At 42.8% G+C, this 13,860-nt stretch overlaps 1 protein-coding gene across 1 annotated transcript in view; it reads left to right on the top strand.

Moving 5' to 3' along the window:
- Positions 1–2,046: 2,046 nt before the first annotated feature.
- Positions 2,047–13,860, top strand: part of TIAM2 (TIAM Rac1 associated GEF 2) — a 91,335-nt gene continuing 79,521 nt past the window's right edge. Inside the window, exons 1-3 of the mRNA XM_066994216.1 lie at positions 2,047–2,162; positions 3,199–4,401; positions 10,408–10,843. Of these exons, the coding sequence (XP_066850317.1) occupies positions 3,205–4,401; positions 10,408–10,843 (1,633 nt within the window). The 5' untranslated portion in view covers positions 2,047–2,162; positions 3,199–3,204. The remainder of the gene's footprint in view (positions 2,163–3,198; positions 4,402–10,407; positions 10,844–13,860) is intronic.

Consider the following 13,860-nt stretch of genomic DNA (forward strand, 5'->3'; position numbering starts at 1 on the left):
CCTTTGAGAGCAAGCCCACTCCCCCTGTGCCCCCTATTGTAATTAGCAGAAAGAAAATCGCTCCACACAAGTGTGAGGCAAGAGAAAGGCATCCCAGCTGATTTTCAGGGTGATGGTCTTTGTGCGACCCTGCAGATGCCGCGGTTGGTTATTACAGTGTGCGTGAATGTTTAACCTACCGTAGCTTTCTGGACGGCTGGGATGCAGAGAAAAATCCCTTGGGGCCATTTCTATGGGATTTATTGACTGTTCTGTTGTAGTGCTAACTGATTCCTGCACAGACTGAAATGCTGTTTTGTAGACATTGTACCCTGAGATAAATTTATTCATTCACCCATTATGTGATCTGTGTATTGGATCAGACGAGTACAATGGATGCTGTAGCAGCAGCTCGAGCCTCGAAGAATTGACTGTCTATCTTCTGAGGTCCATGACAGCAGCTTGCTTGCTACCCCACTCTGTTAAAAGGATTACCTAACCACTGCACAATTGCTATGGAGACCAGATGGTCTTTTAGCCTGTTTCTTTAGACAAATTGGGTTCAGTGTTCCCTTATGAATAGATATAAGCCCCTCAAAGCCCCCTTGTTGAATGTAGTTTTTGCTCCCAGATGAAGAATTGTGAATGCAGACTTGTGCTTGTTTGTGGTTGGCGCCTCCTTGACTGAGGAAGGCAGTTTTGCTGGGTGGGTGTCGCAATTTGTTCAGAAGTTTGGGACTTTGTGAAGCTTGTGTATTGTCTTATGTTTACCTTTACCTTCAATGTCAAGTCTTTGTTGTTCAATGCTTGTTACATTTGATGTCATTAACACTGTTTACACCAATGGGTGCACTTAGCAGCATAGGCGCATCAAAGCTGTAAGGTAAGGGTGTCCTAACTAGCAACCTTCCAAATTGTTAGAGAACAAATAAGTTAAACATATTCTTTGTTTCACTTTGTTTTCAAGGGTAAACTGAAATTTGTGGCGTCTTTTGTCAAATCTTTGTGATAGTAGCCATGAATTTGTGTTTGTAGGTCTGTAGCATCTTTAACGTGAGCGAAAAGGATATATCCCTCCTAGGTTATTTATTTTCTGACATTCTTCTAAGCTTTCTGTTGAGACTGTTTTTAATTCTCATTGGCAACCTTTACATTTGGTTACCTGTAAGGTAACAAAATACCTAGGTTACGAGTGAATTCTGTTAAATATCTGGAAGGTTCTTATGAAGAGCCACAAATATGCCATAAAACGAGTCAAAAAGAGCAAAACTCTGTATTCAAACCAGATAGTTATTCAATTGAAAATTGTGAACAATATCCACTGATTTTATGCAGCAAATAATATTTTTGGGAGTATTGTATCTTTTAAGAATGGTTTCTAATTAAAACCTATGTTCCGACACTGAGCTCTTGTACAGCTTCTTCTATTGAATGCTTTAGTCCCTGCACTGCTTCCGTCATCTGTGAAATTCAGCTTCTGTCCATCCCTTTTGAGTTACGGCCTCTGTGTGCTGAGCAAAGAGCTGATACATTTGGATGGCCAGGAAGAACCTGGGTCTTGCTATCTGTTGGTGTGTGCAGTGCTTGGTGCTGCCTCTCTGTTGTTTGACTGGCAGATTAGCTTAAAATCAAACAAACCTAAGGAGAGGGCTTGGTGGAGTGAGTTGCGCAGTGGTCTTTCACTGCAGGGGTCGTAGCTGGAATTTAGGCAGGACAGGGAAAGATAAACAGATCTTGCAGAACATGCCCTGATCAATTTGGTCTGAATTGTAGTGGATCACTGCACAGTCCAGTGATCTGTAATTGGTGCTCCAAAAGCGAAATGGAGGGTGCTCAGAGTTCACACTAATACATCAGTGAGAGGGGAAAAAGGTAGAATTAGAAAATAAAACATCTACCCAGTGACCTAATTGTATTAATTCAGTGTCAGTTGTTCAAGTATTAATGTTATTCTCCATTCTGTTTCTGCTCCTGTTTTTTTTTTTTTTTGTATTCGTTTTGCTTATAGCTTGAGTAAAGTATGTTTTCTTTGACTAAGAGCCATTTTTTGTCTTTTTGGTGTTTTCTAGAGAGTCTGTGTACACCTCCATCCTGGTTTTTTGACAAGTGTAGTGGCTGGCCACGAAGACGATGCAAAGCATACTAACTGATAACCGTATTCACATTTAAGAGAGTTCCTACAGGTATGTTCCTTGTTTAATACAGTGCTTTTTAGCTAAAAATGGTAAGGGCTAGAACTTAGGATGTTAAAATGTACATAAACTCTAGAAGATAAGATCCTGTCATCACAATTTTATTATTTTGACAACATTTTGATGAAACTGTAGTGAATTCAGAGTGATAGTCTGAGAGCTGACAAAGAGGCATAGTGCTGATTGAAAACGTGCTTTGATGTTGTTTCTGTAAATTACAAACAGTGGAAATTCATTCCAAGTAACAAAAAGAACAGAAGGATCATTTTTACTTTTGAGTACACTTTTTGAAGGTCCAAAATCGTATTTAACTCATTCTGGCAATTTGACTACTCCACTGTGTGCCATTCCCTGCGAATCCAGTAAAAAGATGAAGAGTGTTTTACTAAGTGAACTACCAAACTGTCCCATGCTGAATGAACATAACGCAGTTCTGTGGTGTAATGGAAGATGAGGCTTTTCACTAATCAAGTGCATTTTTTTTTCTTCTCCTTCTCCTGGATTGACTCCATTTAAACACAAAGCTGGGGATTGCTGAACAGTTTATTGAGGCAACACTTGGTTGCACAGAAGCCAGTCAAGCTGAAACTGCAGTTTGCTTGTCTCCTGGCAAAAGGGATTTCTCTGAAAGTACAGTTCACTTTACATCTAAGTAATGATTATCTTGCTGTCTCCCTTTCATTATGCCATTGTTCTTGGGAGCCAGAGGTTTTGTAAGTTATAAGAAAAGGATGTTGCCAAGGGTGTGGGTGGAGAAAGGTGTTGACATGATTTCAATGGAGTTAGATTCCAGCTTTATAACAGAGGGGTAATGAACCATACAGAGAATAGGCTTTCCTAGCCTGCCCCTAAAATAAATTCAGTTATGAATTTGATGTTGTAAATGGCTATTTAATGGTCTTTTTTGAAACAATTGTTTCATATCATTTTTTAAAAATGCACTTTCCTGTGTAGAGAATAAAAATGGTCTGTTACTTTTCGCTTTGTCTTCTGGTCAAAGATTCTAATGAAACTCTTCTTAATTTAGTGGAAAATGGGGAATTCAGAAAGCCAATACAGTCTTCAGGGATCAAAAAATCATGCTGCTGCCACAGCTGGTGCCAAGCAGAAGCCTTGCTCTCTAAAAATTCGGAGCATTCATGCTAAAGATGAGAAGTCTTGCTCCTTGCATGGATGGGGACCTACCAACAGTGGCTCAAACTACAAGTCGAGGTCTCTTGCCAGAAGTTGCCTTTCGCACTTCAAGAGCAGTCAGCCTTATTCAGCCAGACTCAGTGACACTGCGGTGAAGGTCTCTAAAGGCAGTGTCCATGCCAAACACAGGACAAATCCCTCAGGCGACTACTGCCAAGGAAATAATGCAGTGTTTCTGCCTGATAACGGTTTCCACTATATTGGCCTTCAAGCTGGAAGTAATCATGCTGCATCCCGAGAATGCAATGGGCACATTTTAAATTGCTACGGAAAGAACGAGAGCCTTGCATCAACCTCCCCATCAGAGGACAGGAGGAGTCCAAAAGTTCTCATTAAAACACTGGGGAAGCTGGACGGTTGCTTGAGGGTTGAGTTCCACAACAGTAGCAACAACAAAGTACCAACCGAGGAGTCCAGTGGACCGGTCCAGTTGCTGAGGTATTCACCTACCTTGGAGTCTAAGTCAAATAACCTGCTTGATGTCAGGAGGAACTCCAGTGCAGACTGTTCTTCAAGCCATCGTCTGTCACCTACTGATTCAAGGCTTCGATCTAGCAAAGGAAGTTCCCTAAGCTCAGAGTCTTCATGGTATGACTCTCTCTGGGGAAATGCTGGGGATATCAATGAGTTGGATGGTCCGTATTTGACCAGGAGCACTCCGGATACAAGCATTCATGCCAGTTTCCCAGCAAGTGACAACAAGAAGACGTTCAATCAAAGTTCATCTCTCTCCTCGCTTCGAGATCTCTATAAGGATACAAATTTGGAAAGCACTCCTTCACCTGGGATCAGGCTGTCTGATGAGTATATTGACACTCACGGCAGTCTAAGCAATCGTGTCTCGTTTGCCTCAGACATTGATGTTCCCTCCAGGGTAGAGCAGGGAAGTCCTGCACATTACTCCTCCTACACGCTCCCGTGCAGAAAGTCCAAGCCTCTCACTGAGGAGGCATCCAAGAAGGATACGTTAAAAAGCCGTATGCGACGCATCAGTGACTGGACAGGAAGTCTCTCGAGGAAGAAAAGGAAGTTGCAGGTATGAACAAATAAACCTAAGACTAAGTGTCTTGAAGTTGGTTTGTAGATTCCTCCTATAAATGTAATGATTGCACCATGTTTGCCTTTCTACCAGAATAGCTAATTACTAATTTCCTTTAGTAATTTGTGGAATTCTGTGAAATATTCCAACCCAGAAGTTGTGTGAAGTATCAGCAACAAGAACAAAAAGATGTAGATTTTTGTACGCAAATTCTCTCTTCCTGTTTGGGCATTGTCTTAGATAACTTAAGCTTCATATCTCAGTGAATTAGCTTTTGAAATTATTGCATTATTTCTGAAGTGTCTTGGAGTTTTAAAGCCTTCTCTTTGTTTCAGATATGAAAAATATAACATAGACATATACTATAAATCAGCATACATTATTTGAAGACCATGGAGGGAGCAGTAGAAATAAATTTGAGACATAGCATGTTATAAATATCTTTGCAAATAGTCTCTGTTTGTATTGTGTGATTCATCACTGGCTTTGGTTTCACTGTTGGTCCACCTCTAGCAAGGCGAGCAACTGTAGACCGCTGGCCAGACTTGCTGGTTCTGCCCCTACCTCCCATGAAGGTATTACATGGGGTGCCCTCCTCCTTCCTGTGTGTGAGCTTAGCTCACCAGATGGAGGAGCTTGAGTTGCCATCTGGCTCGCCAGGAGTTGGTGGTATGGAGGAGATGGGAGGAGGGCAAGAGGGAGGGAAAGGATGTTTCTTTAGAATTTAAGGCTAATCCCATTAATAGGAATTTAGGATGCCTGTGGTCAGGAATGAAATGCTCATAGTTGTAGGCCCCCGAGTCAGCTCCTTAAATGCCAGACTGTGCCTGGACTTCTACGTGTGAGTTCACAAGCTGAGCTGGAGGGCAAAGACTGTATTTTTATTTACTTTTTTTAATCTTCCCTAGTGTTTCTCATACAGAAAGAGCCACTGTGCTTCTCTAAATGAAGGATCTGCTCCCTTTCAGCAACATTGGGATGCTAGCTACTTCAAAGGCAAGCAGAGAGTAAGAGGAACCCCAACTTCTGCAACTTAGGCAGCAGCTAAGCTGTAGATCATATAGCGCACTTTCTGTGGCATGTAAAGCAAATGCCATCTCCCATATTGGAAATTTGGACAGGTATTGTGCCTGCTTTGAGGCATCTGTCACTGCAGTGTAAAACTCCAATGGCTCAGAAATGAGGTCACTATAAGGTTTGCCAGCATAAATCCTAGGTAAGGGCTACAGAACCAGGAAGATGAAAATGAAAGCCGTGTATTTGAATCACTTCTTTGTGAGTTGATGCTCATGTATTTTATCAGATGTTGTCTTTTCACCTTCTTACTCAGCTGTGAAAGAGAAGGCAGAAAAACCGGAATCAATAAAGTGGGCCTCAGCACTTTCTGCCAGGATTCTTCACTGATTTCGACATCCGTAGCTATTCTGGATTTTATAGCCAGGCTTTACATATGATTTCTGCATCCCAGACCTTTGCCATGTATTACTTAGCTATGACATTTTCAGAATGGTATTTGTGGTGCAGGATTCATAGCTGCCTTGAATTCACTATGCACTGAGCTGACTTCAGGCACAGCAAGGAAATTCTGCTGGTGAGATTGCATCAAACTGGAAATTGATTCTGGTGGAAGGAAATCAGCCCTAGCTCCAGAAATGATGATTTCTTAGAAAAAGGCATAGTAAATAGGCCTTGATTTTTATCAGACAAGTATCCACAGGTAAGACAAAGCAGGCAGTGGATTCTTTATGATTTTGCCTTCACTGTGAGGTTTGGTCAGTTCCTTTCTGCATCATATGTTGTGATTAACCTGTGATCTTTTCTAGGGGCTGCAGTGTTGCAGTGTGGTGATGAATACGCTCTCACCAGCTACTTTGGCATAAAAGTGTAGAAGTACCATGCATGGTTCTGCTGGCAGCTGGTTAGTCCCAGTCGATAGGACTGTTCTTCACGGAAACTGCAGCCCCTGTGCTTTGCTCTGAACGTTGTGTCCCTTTCTCCTTACATTACTAATAACTGGCTGTGAGTCACTTAGGCTGAGCGTAGGTGAAAGCTGGAATACTTCCCTGTCGGCAGGCTTAAGCATTGGGTGGATGGGCCCTCCAGCTGGCTAAGCCTCCTGCTTCACAGGGGCTCAAGGCCAGAAGGGACAGTCTGGGGTGTTGAGGTCAGTCCCCAGCCATCAGAAAGGCAGCGGGCTATAATCTCCTTCATAAATGTGAACAAACTGCAGCTTAAAATCCAGTAGACTTGTCCCCCAGCTTGAAGAGTGTTTCCAAACCCTCTTATTCAGATGCTTGGAACTCGTCATCTAATTTGCAGACTAAATATATTCCTGGCCACTCCATTCTGATGCTGGTGTTGTCCATTAGTTATCCTTCCTTATTATTTAATGTGTTATAATTTATTTAAAGGGAGAAATTGTGTCTAATGGACCACCTTTGCTGGGTCATGCAGACTCTCTTTGGTTCGCTGTCTTAAGATAGGAAGTCTGTCTCCTTTTTGTTCTGGCATGTTTTCCCTGCACCTGTTTTGAATCATTCATAACCAGACTTGGATATGGGATATTCAGGATGAGCCCTTGGCTGTGCCCTATCTGGTGAGCTGGAAGCATCCTTATGCCTGACTTGATCTGATATATCCTGGAACTGAGTTTATCTTTCTCATAATGGTCTCACGCCAAAGGCTTGCAGTTGTTCTGTGCCATCACCCAACCTTCTTTGCAGGAGGGTATCCTAATGCTTTCCCTTTCTACGTCACTGATGCTCTACTGCAGGACCCATCGTCATTGATTTAATCCTGGCTGAAACAGCACTGAGGAGATGCTCTATCACAATATGTTACATGTCGGTACTGAGGTGTGACTGGTGCGCGTGGGATGGATGTGTGGACAGAGCTTAGGCAGACTTGTTGCACAACCAGCCCTGCTAACGACGGTCATGTAAGCTCCATATGCAACTGCGCATGTGTCTGTCTATATAACATGGAGAGAACAGATTTATTCTGTGCAAAATTAAAATCCAGCCACCATAAACAACTGTGCAGATAGGTTCTTGAATGAAGTAAGTAGCCTCTTTATAGGAATTGTTTCTGAAATGTACAGGCTTTTATAAGCCAGAGCACTGAAATTTGGTGGTATAAAGAGAATTTAAAAGAAAACTGCGTTGAGGTGACTTCTTTACTTGGCTTGAAAACAGGTATTAGTTCCCACTTTCAGCTTGGGTCCTAATGAATTTAACAACCTGCATTATTTCCTGCCCTGTTCCTTTCAACTAATTATTAAATGCGTCACTTTGTCTAATTGGTATCTTAGTTAGCCGCTTTATCTTTTGCGTTATCTGCAATTATTCCAGGATATATCTCAGACATTGAGAGATCTGCTTGAACACAGCTGAGCAGATATACTGGTAGTTTTCTATCATCGCTAGATACGACAGACCGAAAATGAGCAGAAACTCGCCCGGCAGGGTGAACACCCCTGGCAGCAGTTTGGGTCAGGCTTTTTCAGCAGTGACCAGATACTGCTACAGTGTCAGCCTCCCTGAGGATCAGCAGAGACTGCGTGACTGTGACTGTGCCAGTGCTGCTCTTTTAAAACTAATACAAGTGATGTTGTCATGGTGAAGTGTGTATAATCCCAAAGTTTCATTCATTTTAGATCCTTTCTGAGAAAACATAGGATGTGCTGGTGGGCAGGTTGTATCCTGTGTGTTGTTCCAGTAATGGCCCTTCACAGAGGTCACCTTCTTATATCTGCTTCTCTCTTTGCTTTTCTTATTAGTGATTTGGGATTGAAAGAAATAGAATATGTTCCATAAACCATATGCTAATGTTTTCTGGAGAACACTGTCAGTTTCTGGAGAATAGTCAAACAATTAAAATGCAGAATTTTGGCACACAAGTTCAGTGACAGTAATTAAAAAGAGGGTGGAGAAAGCTTCCCGTTTCCCACAGAACTGCACATGGCCGGTGCAGTTGTGTGACCCATCTTGTACAGTCGTTTTGTGGGCATAAACACATTACATATGTGATTCCCCCTTTCTTCAAACAGTCTCTCAGCTTGCCTGTGGAAAATTGTTTACTGTCATTGATGCCTTAGATTTATTCGTCTGTTCTCACAGGCCCCGCTGACTGGAAGTCTGTATCTTTTCAAGCTGTATATATTAGAAAATGCATTCCCATTCATTGAATTTTAGGGTTTTTCCTGTAGGCACATTTGGCATCATTGTCTAAAAAGCAAAACTGCTGATGTTCGTCGAGCTACTCTCCGCGAGCGTCGATGAAAACTCTGCCACGAGGTTTGTGAGAGGTGCTGTGTTACTGTGACAGTTCCATCCTTGTGGCCAGGCAGTGTGAGGAAGAGAAGCCAGACTTGAAGCTAACCGTACCATAACGAGTGATAGTTTTCAACTGAGCATGGTATTTGGGAGGCCACCACCAGCAGTGTCCCGCTGCTTGAGAAGTGGCTTGCCCTGTGACACTTGCACCTGCACGTGAGCTTGCTGTGGCTCCCGGCTGTGTGCTGGAGGCCATTATACCATCAAAACACGGCACTACTTTTGCTCTGCAGTTTTGAAGAGCGTTGAGTAGGAAGCAAAGAAATATAAAAGTAGTTGCTTTCAAAGCTGCTGGTGAGAGCAACTCACAGGAGACCAAGGTTTATTTACTTTATCTGTGTACAGAAATCTGTGAGCAAATAAATGCTACTATAGAGACAGCTTGAAAGTATAATAGCTCTATTTTTACTGAGGGTTAATAGCTTCGCTGCATTGATTCTTTGTAGCCATCTCTTGTTTTCTCTTCCCTCGTACTTTCCAAGCAAGGGTCCTAAATTTTCTCTACAGCAAAAGGCACTGGATTTTTTGTGCTATATGCTCTTAGATCTCAGTTGCTTTTAAATGCTATCAGTAACACACAAGTTGGAAAGACAACAAATGGCCTCCTACGATGCACGGCATGGCTCTCGCCAGGGGGGTTACTCCAGGTATGAACCCCCCCAGCCATCGCTGGAGCCTGGGAGAGGTGGGAGCAGGCAGCTCATTGCTGGGCAAGGCCTCAGCCAGGCAAGACCCAAGCTGCCAACTCAGTCCCACTTGGACAAGCGGCAGCAGGATCTGGGCATGTATTAGCAGTCGTATCACAAGGTAGAGCTGAAGTCATGCACGACGTACCACCAGGCCTGGGTATTTCAGATTAAGTTGGCCGGCCCTCTCGATGCAGGGATGAAGTTGCACAATGCAATTAGGGGAAAGGCCCATGGGTGCCTGATGAGACAGTCAAGCTCCTGTGGGGTTTCCAGCAAGTCAGAAAATACACACCTCTGCAGTCTGGAAACTGGATTCCTGCCAGTCAGCAAGCCTGTCTGTCTTTTTTTTAAATTGCATCGTGTGTTAGATTAGATTTTTGTCAGTTGGTCAATGCTAACAGGCTTAAAATATTTTAAACTTTTGACCCTTTTTGTGTTGGTTGTGCACAGTTTGTGTAACAGAGAGAAAGCAGAGGTAAAATCAGCCAAGTTGTGCTGAAGGTAAAGGTAGCTGCCTCGCATGAGCAGTGTCAGCAAAGTATCGAAAGCCCTGTAATAACAAAGCGACTTGCTGTGGCATTGTTCCCGCTTGGCGGACATGTAAGTGGCAGTTTCATGTGGAGAAACGACGAAAGCCTTGACGGAAGGTCTGCTGTTGCCTGGAGCCCATCAGGTTTCAGGAAGCAGGAGCCCCAGTAGTTACCACTGAATTTGGAGGCTTCTTGCTGCCGTGCAACCTGGTCTGAGTTGCCAAGGCCGGTTGACTTAGCGGTGAGGCTTTAATGGGGGTCTGCTGAGTGAGCAGAGGTGGTGGCAGTGGCTGCCGAGGTAAATAAAGGCTGTGATGTAATGGTGAAGAGGTAGCCTTTGAGGAAGGAATTGACTGTGGCTAAACACGCAACAAATTTAAATGCCAAATGAGGTGTGTCTTTACTTTGAGTTCTGGTGACTGATTGCTGGCAATTTCCTTTTATGCACAGGAGCCAAAATGTAAAGATGGGAGTGAATACTTTGACAGCAGAATGGACAACTTTAGCACAGACACTCTGGCACCATCACAGCTCTCTGCTTTGCTGTGGTCACCCGGCTCCAGCCACGTCCTGTCCCAGAGAAGCGAGTCTACCAATGCGGTCAGCAGCGATGCCCTGAGGCAGAACATTTATGAAAACTTCATGCGAGAGCTGGAGATGAGCAGGACAAACCTGGAGAACACTGAGACTTCCTCGGAAACAGAGGACTCCAGCAGCGAGTCCCTCAGCTCCTTGGAGCAGCTGGATTTGTTGTATGAGAAGGAGCAAGGGGTGGTGCGCAAGGCAGGGTGGCTGTTCTTCAAACCACTGGTAACCCTGCAGAAAGAGAAGAAGCTGGAGCTGGTCACACGGCGAAAGTGGAAGCAGTACTGGGTAACGCTCAAAGGTAAATTGCTGTGTTGCTCCTCTGGCTTGGCAGCAGCAATTGTTTCCATTGGGTCTCCGCAGCTTTTCATGCATGACGGGTCCTATTAGCAGTTCCAGTAACTTTATGCTGTCTACCCTCATGCTTAAAGTGGAGCGTGTGCCAAAGCAGCCTGCTTAGTAGAGGTGCTGCTCATGTGCTTTGTATTGCATGTGCAGCCTTGCATTTACTACCGTAGTGGGAATTGTTTCATCTGACTTCCCAGTTTCAGTACTCACACAGAATTAGTAGTTCAGAAGATGCTTTGGGATGTTTGGAGGTCAAAGACCAAACTGAACCAAAACTGAGAAAAATACGTAATGTGTAACTTAAATACACGTGTAAGTGTCTCAAGGGAAGTCAAAATTCAAGGATCAGAAAGCCCCTGGTGCCTGATTCCCTGGCACAGGCACGCTGTTTCCTTGTCTCTGCTATACAGTTTGCTTAAAGTTGGGGTAAATTACCATAAAAACAGTCAGTTTGTTGCCAGAGGATTAGGTGGCAACATAACGAAGAGGTCAGTGCCTCCGTGCTGAGGTATTTGCACAGAAAAGCATTGCCCTACAGAGGTCCCATTCTGGGCAGAAGCAGTAGGGGAAAGTCTGCGGTGACTGAGGCTCAGCGTGGGGTGCTGGCTCCCGAGGCCACTCCAAGCACTCACCAGTTTCCCTTTTTGCCACGGATGGTCTTTCACATGGCCTGATCCTGACATTGCCAGGCACTTCTGCCTTTCAGCATGCCTGCCTTCCCATCTCCCCCATCTTACCCTGCCGTGAAACAGCCCTGTGGGAAGGCAATCCACTTAACAGAGGCTGCTGCCAGTGGGCTGCTGTGTGATTACTGTGTTTAGCCCTGCGCCAGCAGCACACATTGATGGCTCAGAGTAATAGAGCAGGTAGGTGTGCCACAAGAAGTGGATAGGTGTCAGGAAGTGTGAAAAGGAAAATAACATCTATTGTGGGGAGGAAGAGGAATTTAATGGCTGAGTTCATAAGCTTTTTTTTTTTTCTGTCTCCCCCCCCGCCCTTTTTTTTTTGAACTGCATCCAAAGGATTTGCCTTTCAGTAAATATAATGTGAAGTTAATGAGTAAGGAAATGATCAAACTTAATAATTTCCTAGCATATCTGGGACTGGAGGAGAGAAAATAACAACTTTCCCACAGGTTGCCCTTTTCAAAATTCTGCATGGGTGTAGACCTGAAGAAAAATGAACAGCAAACAGCAAGTGCTGAGAATGTTACCCTTGATAGTGCTGATTTAAAAGAAGCAAACTTGCAAGAATGTAGCAATTCTGCCTAATAATTCAGAGACCTGTTATCAAAGGATCAAAATGTAGGCAGTCTTAACACTTAAATCACTTATCCTGATCATCAGATAGCATGATTCATGCTTACAAGCAGTATATACAAAAGGAAAAACAATATCTGAATGCCACCCTTTTATTGTATGTGTTTGCGTTATGGAGTGTGAATGTGAGTTTGATCTGCTTCCTCTAAAATTCAAGTAGTTTCTTAACAATCCTGCCAAATGCCTAAACTGTAAGATATGTTATATACTAGTAGTCCATACATTTTTGGGATAATGAAGCTATGGTGCTCTGAGAATGAAGTCTGGTGCTTTGTGTTCAGTTCTCTGATTTGAAATTGACTTGCTGGTGACCTTGAACAAATCACATCCCTTCTTGCTAGCTGAAAATACCCAACCATAAAAAGAAAATAATAAAATTATTTGTAAAAAGCTTTATTAGCTTCTAACATTATGAGAAATATTAAATATAATGCTTTCTGTGTAGTATGAGTGATATGGCATTAGTGGTGCAGAATATCCTCCGCTTTGTTTGCTGTTTTAAGTATACATTCCTCATTTCCTTGATCTCATACCTTTATTGTCCTGTAGAGAGTTCTGATGCCAAAGTAAACTCGCCTGTCTGGATATCAAGGCGTAGTTCTGTTTTTGTAATATGCTGTATCAAGATCAAGGCACTTGCTTTAGCTCTTCCTTATACAGGATTTTGAGTAAGTCTGTATTTAATTTGTTCTGGAAATTTAAATAGCCAAGATATTTTAAAATATGACTTAAAATAGCCACATATGCAAATGGAGAACAGCATGTTTCTTTGCACTCTGGTGAGATGTGTTTAATTATAAATATGCAGAAGGCTCATAACCATCTGGTTACCTGCCAGACTTAAAAGTATACATGTCCTGAGGCCTTTGCTCCACTTTCAGGGCAATCAGGACCCGAGCTTGATTAGTAACCCTTTAACATGAGGAACTCTCTTTCCCATCTGTCTTGTCCAATTAATTTATTTTAATGAGGGAAATAGCTTTCCAATTCCCCCCTTGGTTTACATTTTGATCAAAATACTTGGACTATAATCAATCTTAGTGGGTCTGTCAGAGTTCATGAAACTACTTATTGCTAGGAATCACTTGGCTTGACCCAAAGATACATCTGGGGTGCCATACACCTAAACACACGTGCATGCTCTTCATCTATTATGTATTTATTTGTTTGTTTTTGTACATGTAAACTATCAGGATAAAAAGCAACATATCTTTAGGTACCTTCCTGATAACACATAGGGGAAATATGGAAGTTTTAAATAGAACTTAATTTGCATCTTTCTAAAATGCAGAAGTGGAAGTGGTTGTACAGTGTTGCTGCTGAAGAGTGCAGGAGACTTGGATTTACTGGTTTTGCTTGCACTATTATGTTGAAATGATTACAGAAGTCGTACATCTGATATGCAGTGTAACAAACCATATCCTTCTTTTCCTACTGCAGAGATCTCCAACTGTCTCTGTACCATAAAGGAGAACAAGTGAGGATGGGTAAGGAGAAAGGATAGGACCAACTCTATAGGATCTACTCTTATTCTAAATATTCTGCCAGACAATCTACAGTAGGACAGCAATAGGAAAAGGTGCACTTAAATAATGCACAGGCAGTTGGATTTATTTGATGCCTTCCCTTGAAAACTTTTCAGTTGTCAACC

This window comes from Anser cygnoides, chromosome 3, assembly GCF_040182565.1.
Source record: "Anser cygnoides isolate HZ-2024a breed goose chromosome 3, Taihu_goose_T2T_genome, whole genome shotgun sequence".
NCBI classification, from domain to species: Eukaryota; Metazoa; Chordata; class Aves; order Anseriformes; family Anatidae; genus Anser; species Anser cygnoides.